Here is a 12,514-nt window from a genome sequence, read left to right as displayed (position 1 = left end):
ACCATACGCTATGACGTTAGGCATCAGTTCATCCGCTTGTCTTTGAGGTAGCCACACTGAGAAGAGTGAGATAATGCATTTCATTATAGTTGCACAGAAACTGCTTAGACTTTTGCTATGGAGAGTCCACGATTGGGAGTACAGGCAGCCAATCAAGAGAACATGCTCAGCATTTGTGGGGACCACTTTGTATTCATCCATTTCCTCGGTGCTTTGCTCAAACGAATGACAAATCAGAACATCTACTGCCCAGTTCATACCGAAAGCCATTGGAAACAGGACTCAGCAGACAATCAGGAGAATAAGTAATTTGATACTAATATCATTAAAATGCGAGGTGTGAACCTTTGCTTTCTGTTTCTTCAACACAGAAGCTTGTTACATCGGAAACGCGTTCGGGTTGAGCGCGAAGTGGTTTTTATAAAAACAGTAGTTCCCCAGGTTATTAGCCGAAATGGAAGTTCTCTTGTGCGTGACGGGTGACGCTAACAAGGCTTATGGGATGGCGGTTGCAATCACAGGATGAGGTTCCTTAGGGAGAACCTCAGGTACTGTATGGGGATAGCATTCGACAGGATGTCAAGGTTCGAGAGTTTTCTATAGTGTTAAGCATTCGATACATTACTCGCCAAAAGCTATGACTGGTTTCTTCCTGCGGCTTGCCGCACATGATACTGACACGTTGACCTTAAACGTACGAGCCCTCTCCGGTTCCCCAGTGTTTCAGTCTCTGAATGACAATGAATAAACATCGCTTCGAATGACGAAAAACCGAATGGCGTTTGTTTTTCAGTATTGGTAGACATAACACAACCAGCGTGTCCATGCTTCCGGAAAGGTACCTAAGGTTAGTACGTTAACCCTGCGGTTGTTTGCCAAAAGCCAGACCGATTTCTTAGAAGGACATTAGTTAAACGGACAACTAAGCTCCGTTTTCTCAACGTTTACATATGACTAAATACCATTAGGCTGTTGTGGTCAGGAATCCACGGACAAGCACTGCTGGGTGCGTAAACTGTGACGCACTGATGGCTCGAAACCTAGTTAACTCAGTTGACTCGGATGTGCAGTAACCTGATGTGTGAAGTAGGACAGGAGATTGGTAATGCTGAGCTCATGCTCACAGTACAATTCACGAAGAGAAGCTAAAGTACCTTCGATTGACCCCTGACACAGGGATGAGCTGTTAGATGACGTCCAATATCCGTTCAGCAATGAGCGATCTTTCGAGTCCTAAGGAAAACAGGGTACCAGGAGGTGCCCCTTAAAGTCAAGTAGAACTTCAGCTACAACTCTTGCCAGTTTGAGAGATGGAAAACCTGAGGTGGGAACCGTTCCTTACGGGCGGTTTTTAGAATGGCTATGCAAAAATCCACGGTCCCCTCTCAACGATCTCTCTCCACTTTACTTGGTACCAGGAGAGAATTGAAGATGATTGGACTATTCCGAGCCGACCAGGATGGGCGGCCATTTCAACGACCAGCATCTGGACCCCACATTGGCGCCCTCAAATTACCTGCAGACCCCGTTCTTGATGACTAGCAGACATTATAAAGATGATGCAAAACACAGTCGAAAATTCCACAGAAGCAATTAGGATGTTAACAAACGTCATTTAGCTCAACGAATAACTAGAGAAATCCGCTTCAAAGCAATAACCAGTGCTTCTGATGAAGAGTACGGTACAAGGTGCAACACTTTTTAGTTAAAACACGGTTAAATGTTGTTGAATCTCCTTCTTCCATTTTTCAAGCAATTTTCACGTCTTTCGCACTACTGCTGACCATAGGCATTTCCTTCCAAACAGAGGACAAAAACCCAACTTTCTGCGGTGGCTTCCTTCAGACGTATTATTTTAGCTAATCGTTTCTCCTACGAATACCTAGCACGCTTTTGAAAATCATTCAGCTGTAGCACCCTTTCGGAGACTAAATGCCATACCACCATATGGAACCACGAGGGCTGGGATACTGCCAGGTTGCCCAGGCCTAAACAAAAGAGGTCGAGAGGTAGAAGTCGGATTTGGACCACGGACCTTCCGGTCAATAAATTCGCTGAGCCATCTCGCCTCACGCTTCATGTGTCTGACCTAACATTTTCGACTGTGTCGGTATGCTGAGTGACTTAATCTGATGTAATCATGCCCCAGATAGTCCATCCGTTCCACTTCTAACTTGGGACGATGCGAAAAGGAAGCAATTTAACATACTTTTTCCCACTTTAAAATGATTCATTTACTTCTCCTATAAGTGTAAAAAGTTACACATAAGGCAAATGCCAATATTCAGGAAAATCGACTGATCAATTTTTGGAAATAATCGATTTAATCTGATGATAACGAAGACTATGTGACATGAGCGCACTTACGAGAGGGAAGCAGTGCGAAACTACGTTGTCCGGGGGAACGCAAGCACCAAATCCGAATGCCGGAAACAAATTGTCGCTACGAATGAGAGAAAAATAGCGGCAAAAACAGAGTAAAATAGAGAATAAAACGGGGGAAAATTGTAGCTGCTATGGTCCGTTTAATTTGCTTAAAAACATGTGTTCATGCGTGATGTGCAGAAAAATGGGGATGCGAACTAATGAACTGCTGCTGAATAAAATGTCCCTCGGCTGAACGGCACACAGCTAAAAGTTTGATTGAGGGTCTGGGGTTGCCCAACTGGTATGGAGCATGTTAGTGTTGGTTGATACGAAATTCCATCTTCAGCAGACAAGGATGACTGACGCTTGTTGCCACCAACCATTTGTGTGGGAAAGGCGTAAAATAAAAAGCAGGATTATGCTGTGAACTATTATGCTAACAATCCATGCTGTTTAGAGAAAACACAAGGAACAATACTATTCCAGCAACAAATTCTATAATGAAGCAGAGTTTCGTAATGCACTACTCACAATGTTTTTGAAAATTCGTCGACAATCCATGACCGGTTTCGCCCTTCTTTGGGCTCATCCGGTAGGTCCAGTACCCGAGTTTCCGTCAACCTTATGTTCTACTTGAAACTAAATTGCACGAAATCAGCGAAATACACTCATTTGCCTGGAAACATCACAAACGAGAGATTCAGTTGGGTTCCAGGTGAGTCTCTCGCAAAACCAAATTAGTTTGCCAATGAGTGTATTTCGCTGAAGTAGACTTTCCCCTACCAGACACTTTCACGATTAGGCGAGATGATTGGTAGTCATCTAAAATTGAGATGAAATGCCGGCTGCAGAAAACATCTACCCGTTTATGGAGATCCATGCTGGGAACATAGCAATATTTAAGGAATAGAATAGAGAAGAAAGAGATTCGGTCAAATTTTGAAATGAGATGTCTGATCATACACTGTATAAAGGAAAATTAAATCGAACGACTAGTCGCCGGCTTCCAAACCTACCCAGGAACCGACTTCGTGTCAAACCTACACATCAGGTCGAAGCTCATTTCATCCTGGGCTAAAAGCTGTAACTCCCGTGTAATGTACCGGAGTATTGGTAGCTTGAACACGTTTACTGTAAGTTGATTACGTGGCTGTTGAAGTGTTCACGGAGCTCGGTAACTAGCTTATAAATGCGTCATCACCAGTCGAGGGATCATCAGTGCACGGTTGCCTGTGTACCTCATTTTGATAACTAACGTTGCGTTCGGTTAGTTGGAGCGTACCTTTCTCCAAATCCCAGTGATTTGTCTCGATGTGTGCTACGCTGTGCTCTGTATTACTTGCATTCGACTGATGCGTTGAGTGGCTTCTATCCGATAAACTTTGTTCCCGTTCTGATTTTTCAGTTTAAAGATTTCTGTTGCCTTGTGGTCTGCGTTCCTTTCAGTCTCTTGGTTCTTATGACGGATTTTGCTTTTAGTGGTCATTATTTAATGTTGTCGGTCCGTATTCAAACTGCATTGCGTCAATATCCGATTACCCGGTGTTTGCTTGGCTAGTTGCCCTTCTCTGTTTGATATAGTTGTTCTCATGCTGTAATGGCTCCTAGATTTCGACTGGTACCGAACGTCTTTCTGTGTTAAGCAATTCTCTTTCCTTAGTTTGTTGTTTTGACTTCTTGTTCGAATATTTGAAATTGGATCCGCATACTCCTTCTTTACGTGTCTCATTCTGTTTCTTGTGCAATTTCGAGCTTTGTGATCGTGGAGCATTTGTCCTTAGCGATTGGTAGGCATGGTCAACTTCAATATTTGTTGATGGCTTTTGTGGTCCAGTACCACGCTTCCATGAATTAACTCTCTTCCTTTGTTATTGCTTGGGCTAGACTGAGGAAGGTGTTTCAATGGAATTAGTGTCCATCCTCACTTTCGTACATAGATACGAGTGAAAATCGATAGCCGATTTAACAGCAAGCTTGCGTTTTTTGTTTAACCCCATAGGTAATTTGATAACCTTCCTGTCTGTCCCACGTAGCGTTCATCACAACCTTTGGATTGAACCTTGTACATGATGTTGATCCTCATCACTGACCAGTTTCCCTTCGGTTTGATAGTGCACTCGCATTGTGCTCACCGGTTTGTAGGACACTGTTCCCTTATGTTGCCGTCATTTCCGAGATTCTTTTTATGCACAGGAGTGTGATTTATCTGTCCTCTTTTTGTGTTGTTCAGTTAGTTTAGCTGCATTCATTACGTGGGCGACACTTGCCGTTATCAAACAGAATAAATGAAAGCGAAAAACTGACCATTAAACAATGTATGATAATGCCTCCTCGATTGGTGGCGAAACTTTTGCGAACCACTTGCCATAATCAGGCGAACAAATCATGTCATCTGATCATCCCGTTTGAGAACTTTATCGACCAACTTGTAGGTCTAGGACCCATATTTCCTGAAGATGAGAGTTGAGCTGAAGCAAAAATGACAAACCTGAGCGCCCTTAATCAGGATCAGTAAAGAAACCCACAGGAATTGAGGAAAGGAGAGGACACTATGATGCTTTAACCAGACAAAAGTCTGGTACTCCCATTGAAGAAACGGGCAACATTTAAAAAGACGACGTCTTGTCTGAAGAATCGAAGTTCTTTACAGACAACCAGACGATGTGGTTTGATATAAGAAGAGATTACCTGTGAATTACATATTATTTCACGACATGGGATTACCTACCAAAATGAAATTAACCATACTGAACCGAACGGTTCTCCGTGTCGAAGTCATGTGGTATAAATTGGGTTTATGAATTGATTCGACCAACGCTGGCCGTAAATGACTGGATAAATGTTTATTCAAAAACGATAAAACCTCAGCTTAATTGAGATCATTTGCTGATTACCTACGAAGATTTTCCGTAAACTGGGAAACCCGACATTTCAAACGTTCGACATTTAGCCTTTATTTACAAACGTCCCTCACACTGGAAATGTCAATGTGAATTTTTACCGTTCCACCCATATTTTATTCTTCTACCCATCCCATTTATCTAGATATGTACACAGAATATCAAACGTTTCAAGCAATTTGATAGAGTTATACTCGATACGAACGAATACGTTATAGGGTCGGGAATATATGCAGTTCGGTTACACTGGACGATCCAGAAAGCACCCCGCGCGTATTCTGAACCATTTCACCGAGTACAACCAAATCATAGACGTCACCAAAGAATCAATCATAACGGCTGAAAAATTAGCTATTTTTGATTTACCATACATCCGTTACAGCATGCTCCAATTATTCTTTCTTGTAGCACACGCCCATAATGCTTCACCACTGTGACAGCTTACAAGGACACTGGTAAAGCCGTCTATGAAAACACCAAACTCAGTTCCACCAGGAAGTAGCTACAGGGGTCAATCACCTGCAGTTACCAGAAAAGAGTATCTGCGCCAAATGGAATGCCAGAACTGTTAAACGAACTGCGATCTGGTGTGACCAGAATCGGTTCTAAGGTCGTATTTCCAAGCATGATTCAAGGTAGAGCTACAATCATCAGATAAAGTCGTTACGAGGTATAGCCAATCAAAGTGACCCCAATCTCTTGAACCGATACTGATCAGTCGCTGTAAGCCGCTGTTTTTCCATCAGAAAGACCTTATGGTAGCTTGATGTTTGCATTGGTGTTATTGAACGAATTACTGGAAAAGACATCCCCGATAGGCCTTACGCATTCTGAGTCATTTTTCAGTCGTTCGTGGCTGTAGAGTTTGCAGGAAGATAAAATTCAACAGGTGCATTGTTCTGTTCGCATTCTTCAAACAGCTATTCGAACAAAACTTATCGGGCCTTCTCTTTGACTGCTTAGCATATTGTCTGATTCTGTTGTTTATAGTGAAGATGTAAGGGAAGATGCATGCAAAGAACGCGATTCCACTGTCGGCAATCAAACCACTCTACCAAAAACCGACCGTCCAGCAAATATAAGTGTATCCAAGCTTTTCACAATCAGTCGAAGTAGCATGAAGGAGAGAGACTCAGAAGAGGGAACAGTTTACAACTAAACAACACACAGACCTTGTTAAGCATCCATCACTCTGTATTCGAAGACTGGTTATTCACGATGCTGGTCAGCGATAAGTAGCGTCAGATAGCTGGCAACGGTGATAATTCTCAATAAGGGTCACGTAGTTGCAGAGTACTCCTTCGACTGTCACCAGAGACTGACGTTACTTGCTAGAGAAATAAGCAAACTTGCGACTGTCCGTAACTTGCCCTCGAAATGCAGTGTTTAAAAAGACGCCACTCGTGGATTTCGGGAAAGGTGCGATTGGCACGTTGCATACAGTATGGCTAGGTGAACAAACACCCATTTTTTCAAGACTTTATTAGGTCAAGTAGTGAAGGAAACCTGTACGTGCAGACTTTCCATTAAATAACCAGAGATTGTGGGGTAGCGCCTCGAAACACAAGCAGAATCGGCTCAACCTCGAATTGAGAATATTTGCCACAAAGCGAGTAACACTACAACTGGCGTGAGCAGTCATAGCCGAAACAGCCCCAAGAAATAAAAATACACACTGGTTTGTTCTTGAACGCTCAGGGAGTTTACAGGGTTCTAAGCCGTCCGGTCTGTTCTCCTTCCAAAAGCCCAAAATATCAGTCCAACAAATAAATATTCTGTTTTGCGGGAGACGATCACTTTTTTAACGTAGTGGCACAAAATCATCGTCCCGATAGTAGTGAAAGGCGAACACATTTGGGTGAAGAATCTGCAAGGTCGATTTGTAAGTAGTTACTTTGGGTCTTGTGGGAAGCTTTTATGGCTGAAAGTTTGCACATGCTATTGCTGTTTGGGAAATGGAGAATGGATGCATATGCATAAAGTTTCCCTCGCTTCTTAAAGGAAACTAATCACAAAGTTGCTGAAAACTCTTCGACAGCCCACGACCGGCTTCGACCTTCTTGGAGCTCATCGGGTAGACGCAGTTCTCGAGTTTCCGTCAAACTCATGTTCTACGTGAACCGAAATTGGACAAATACACTCAATTGTACGCGACTGCCTTGAAGAATCCAGGGTAGATTCTGTGTCTTATGGAGGGTGGCCAAGTGCTGGGCCGATGGGGAAACTTACGTGGATTTGGGTCTAGCTTAAGGTTTGGTTCTTCTAGTTCGGTTCACGTGATGATCCCTCTTGAACGTCTTCTGCACTTTCTGTCCATCTGTGTGGATGAGCTAATGCTACGATAGTTGCATAAGAGGGATTCTGTGAACTGCGGTCAGATTGGAATGATTCTACGTGGATTGACAACCACACAGTTACGTGTCAATTCGGCTTATCTAAGTCCGCTTTCAGGCTGTGAGCCTCGGTTACGCCATCATTCAATTTTTTTTTGGGAACACTGACGGAAATTCCGGATTGTTCTGGAGATTTTCGCCGCACTACATAACTCTCCACTTTTTTCTATGTAACCTATTAGATTTCAGTGTGCTAAACGCTCATATGATCAAAATGGAACAGCACTCATGAAAGGAGAGAGTGACCACGTAGCTCTATATGTACTGATGATAGGAAACAGAAAACCAGCAGGAAAGATGCTCACTGTCAAACTGTAAACCAAATGAACTGTTCGGCTGTGGTATAACTGCTACAGTGAGGCAAGAAATAAACAACAAAGGGCTTATACTTCCAGCACTCACAAGATTAAACAGGAAAGAAATAAAGATCAGCCGGGAATTTCGGACCCCCCAGTTTAGCCACTGGGATCACTGAACTTCTAAGCTAGCGAAAGCTCGTTGATCAAACAAAGCACCACTATTAGTCACACTGATGATAGGAGAACGGGAAGCGTTAGGTTTATATGAACGGAATGGTCAGTTTAGTGGTTCTGTGATGATTCTACCTAAACATGAGGTGGTCTATGTGCAGCACATTCAGCTGAAGAACATCATGAACGATGGATTCAGCTGGGTTTCATGCGAGTCTCCAGTGAAAAGCAAACTGGTACACAAATGAGTGTATTTGTCGTATACTAACTTTTCTTGTGAATAATCCATTTTGCTGAAAGAGAACGCTCAATATTGCTGACAGTATACCTAAACTTATTGTACGCAAGCAGGTTTGGGAATAATTGTACGTAGCCGTGGTTACGTATGCACTCTTGCCAAAATTTGATCCCGTGATAGGGTATACACTGTTCGCCAAGAAAAGACACAAGCTTTCCAACATTATTATGCACAGCTGGAAGCTTCTGCCGAAGCCCTTTTGTGACTTTTGATAGTTGTACTACGAGTTTACTGACCGTGAAGCACGACACACAAGCCAGAGCATGTCCGTCACATATTCCAGCAGATTGCTCCAAGTCAGGTCACTACGTGCTTTCTCATCACGCCACTCAGCAACTTAGCTGTTAAGGTTGGGCGCCGTGTCTAGGTAGGCGATAGGACGAGAAGGTGCACGAAAACCTGGTTGGAATCGATCAGTCAAATCGTGTCAGGTAAAAACTTTGACGTGTTTCAAGGCTCGTAGTTTGAAAGTACCAGTAGTCTGGTACGACGAGACCGCAGATGGTCCTCAGTAATGAATAGGGGACAAGATACATCCTCGTAGAGACTTCCAAACCGTTGATGTAGTAAACGGTCTATGTGCATTCTTAGGCGAATGGTGTCGGAGCAGGCATCCAAGCAGTGCGACCGAGGGGAGAGACTGATGTAAGTTGCAGCATGACCGAATTGGCGCTATTCTTTCACACTTCTCTTGGATAAAAATACACGTTATGTACACTACGTTCAGATTCGAGAGTACAGCTCTGCATAGCCTCATCGGTGCGACACTTGAAAGCGAAGTAGAGTTAACATTCTTACGAATACGATAAAAGCGGGTCGTGCACACTTTTTTCAGAGAAATACACAGATTCGTCGCTTTCGACCCTACGTGCAGCTTGAAGGAGCGTAAAAGTGAAACGAACTGGGTAGCCTCGATGGAATTCATTCAATCTTCGTACGCAGCGATTTCCACACTTTACGGTAGAGTGAAAATCACTTCATAAGCATGCGCCTGCAGCACTGGAACGCGGGCATAATATGCGAATAGTTCAATAGTAAAGTAAGCACTATTTGCTTACACTCACCTGTCATAATCACTAATGACTTCGCCCACTGCTTGTAAAGCCATTGCATATTGAGAGGGATGATTAATTGTACTGTAGTGAAGCGTATCGGGAACTTGAGGACTTCCGTTACTGGCCGTGAAATCGATGGCTATGCAGCAACTCAACTCCGTCCTGGAATTACACAAAATGATACACGGAGAGAAAAGTAAACAAACAGCCATTTCTGTTCCTTCGGATAAAGTGAATAAATCACTGATACGAATAAAAAGGAAACCGAACAACAGAAGGGGACCAATGGATCACGTGTGAAGTGGAAAAAACGTTGACTGCTCGTCAGCTCTGAATTTGCAAAGGTGAAAGCAAAACTATCTCGTTCTATGCTTAACACGAACGACTGTCAAATAAAAAATTAACGGAGTCACGGTAGGGTAAATTGGAAAATGGATATCAACAATAATTGTACGAAGGGATAGGGTACAACTGCACTGTGACAGACCGAGAAATCGAAATGAGGGGATTTATTTCGATCGAACCGAGAGAAACCGGTGTTTTAATTTATTTATAAGTTGCGCATAAGGCGAGGGAAATTAGAAGAAAACAACGGTTTCTAAATCTGGGCTCAAACGACAGGGGGATAAAATATGCGTGTTTTTGAACAAAGAATGCAATGTATTTATGGACGGCGATACAAACTGAATGAAAACTATTGAAATTAATTACAGGGAAGTTGCCTCAAAGTTCACTGATTCGTCTTCCAGACCTAAGGCAAATTAAAGGGTAATGGATGCGTTTGTGATCTCTGAGACCCGTTTCATAGCAATGAACCTGTAGAATAATATCCTATCCTTAGCTTGATGAAAAGCAAAACACTCCGAGTACGGGAAATAAAACATCCCTGACCTACTCTATGATGTTGACAATCACTGCCGCACATAATCTGAATGGAATGAAAAACTTCGATGTCTGGATGATTGAGTAAACGAACGACTTGATTAGCGACTGACGCTATTGGGTATCTTCGGTCGTGCACGCATCCTACTCGTAGTATACTCGTGGAAATTTCGGTTTCAAATGCTGGGATCAAAAACCGTAGCTCTGTAAGCCCACCTGAAGAGTGTTCCCTACCATCCATCGGGCATTCATGAAGACTGCTCCCTACGGTGCACCTCACTGTGAAAGCAATAGCCGACTATTTAAACCAAAGCACCCCAGAGCAAGTATTAGTTTATTCGTGAGCCCCTCAGTCCTCACACAGAAAGTGTACCACTCAGAATACACTGAGTTTTTAAAGTATGCTCCCGTTTCTGGGTTAGTGAACCAGTAAACTGTTTAATCAATTTCGCAATTCATCCGCATAAATTTGCCCCCTGCTTGGACTACTCATACTAGTACATCATTTTCTGGATCCGTCTCAAGAGACTGTATTCTATCATACATGAAAAGTGTTAACTATCACCTAGAGAACCCCAGCCATTAGAAAGTTGATGGCGTGGTGATGGACGATTCACTAGTCAATTTGTCGATACCAAGGAATACAATGAAGCACTGCAGGATAATCGATCGACTGTGCAAGCATAAACATTATTCGCACAATATCTTTATCACTGAATGCGCCGGAACACAAACAAATGAGACGTTCGTGAACATAAACACCCATCTACCACGTAATTTGGCGTTTTCTGGGGATAAACCTGAGATTCAGCTGAATTCCCAGTTCGAAATATTCTGCAAGTAGATGCCATGCATTTCAGTTGCAATGATAGAATAAAATTCAACATAGATTTGACGCTAATTATTATGTTGATGGAAGGTCCTGGAGAGCTCACTACCGGTTTCACCCTTCTTGAACTTTACCAAGTTGGTCTAATCCTCAGATTCCCACTTACCGCACCTCGTAATGGAATACCAAACTCGACTTACGTGGAGATAACCAGTCACATAGGGCATCACTGGGAGACTCAATCGAAACCGAATCTGTCATATATGGTAACTAGTGGGGTGTTTAAATGTCTCACTGATGTTAGAAATAACTTCGTATCAAGGAAGACGATGTCTCCTTTTCGTCCACCCAACTCTCCATTTCATTTGAGAATTCAAAACAAATAACTCGATCGACTTTATGAACACTTCGGTCGCTGGACAGTCAGATGGGAGCACGAGCCACCCAGTCTGTCGTAAACTTATCTAGATTAGACATATCGTCACCTTTTATCCGCCATAACTGGCGCGTAAGGTAGTCCATAGAACCAGAAAGACCTGCGTGCCAGACGTAGGACAGAAAAGTGGTTGGGTTTAATTTGCATACACACAGAAAATCAGACATACTGGGGCGACAAAACACTTTAAAACATCGCGGGCCGAGTCACCAGCAAACTTTAAAATTGGTCAACAGTGGTCCGTCCTCAGCTTCGACTTAAAAGAACATCCGCAATCGCTAGCCAATAAGCATTTAAATCCAGTCTACAATCAGGCCTATGTGCCTTCAGATAAGCTTTGGTATGGTCAGGAAGAATGTTCATCAAATACTGTTGAAAAGAAAATGTCACAAAATAAAACGGTATCCTGTTCGACACTACATAATCGTGCCCTTCCCGGCTCTCATCTGCTCCAAAAAATCCCAAATGTACTCAGAAGTCCGAATTACGTACACAGCTGACAGCAAACAATCGTAGAAAGAAAAGGCAACTCACCCTCCTTGTACATAGTCCAGAAAGCTGTATACCTTCTCTATTTTAACCAGATTCAAGTGCAACTGAAATAACAGGTAAACAGAATGTTATTAGCGAGTGCTTCGTAAGGAAGGAACAAAATTATGAGACAGAGTCGCTCAGTGGTGTACAAAATGTGTACAAATCGTATAGAACCCACAATCTCAAGGACATAAGGTGAATCAAAGTTTGTCAAGGACGTTCACTGGAACTCTCTTTAAAACGTCAACCTCCAGATGTAAACTTTTGCTAGAATCTTGATTCCCCAACCCTACACGACGTTAGGTGTCCTGTTCGGGTTATGATGCGGGTAAGTACGTCAGAAAAGCTTA

General features: G+C 42.9%; 2 protein-coding genes across 2 annotated transcripts in view; one reads left to right on the top strand and one right to left on the bottom strand.

Annotated features, from left to right (window-relative positions):
- The window catches only part of T265_06240 (hypothetical protein), a gene marked incomplete at both ends in the record, with an annotated part of 63,107 nt that overhangs the window by 19,627 nt on the left and 30,966 nt on the right, over positions 1 to 12,514 (bottom strand). The window contains 3 exons of the mRNA XM_009171450.1: positions 2,368 to 2,443; positions 9,493 to 9,645; positions 12,165 to 12,226. Coding sequence (XP_009169714.1) covers positions 2,368 to 2,443; positions 9,493 to 9,645; positions 12,165 to 12,226 — 291 coding nt within the window. The remainder of the gene's footprint in view (positions 1 to 2,367; positions 2,444 to 9,492; positions 9,646 to 12,164; positions 12,227 to 12,514) is intronic.
- Positions 118 to 1,542, top strand: T265_06237 (hypothetical protein; the record flags this gene model as incomplete). Its single annotated transcript, XM_009171447.1, has 2 exons — positions 118 to 305; positions 1,419 to 1,542. The coding sequence occupies 2 exons, from the start codon at positions 118 to 120 to the stop codon at positions 1,540 to 1,542; spliced, it is 312 nt and encodes a 103-aa protein (XP_009169711.1).

Source organism: Opisthorchis viverrini (assembly GCF_000715545.1).
Source record: "Opisthorchis viverrini unplaced genomic scaffold opera_v5_129, whole genome shotgun sequence".
Taxonomy (NCBI): Eukaryota; Metazoa; Platyhelminthes; class Trematoda; order Opisthorchiida; family Opisthorchiidae; genus Opisthorchis; species Opisthorchis viverrini.
The sequence above is the reverse complement of the archived record's forward strand: the minus strand, read 5'-3'. Positions and strand labels throughout refer to the sequence as shown.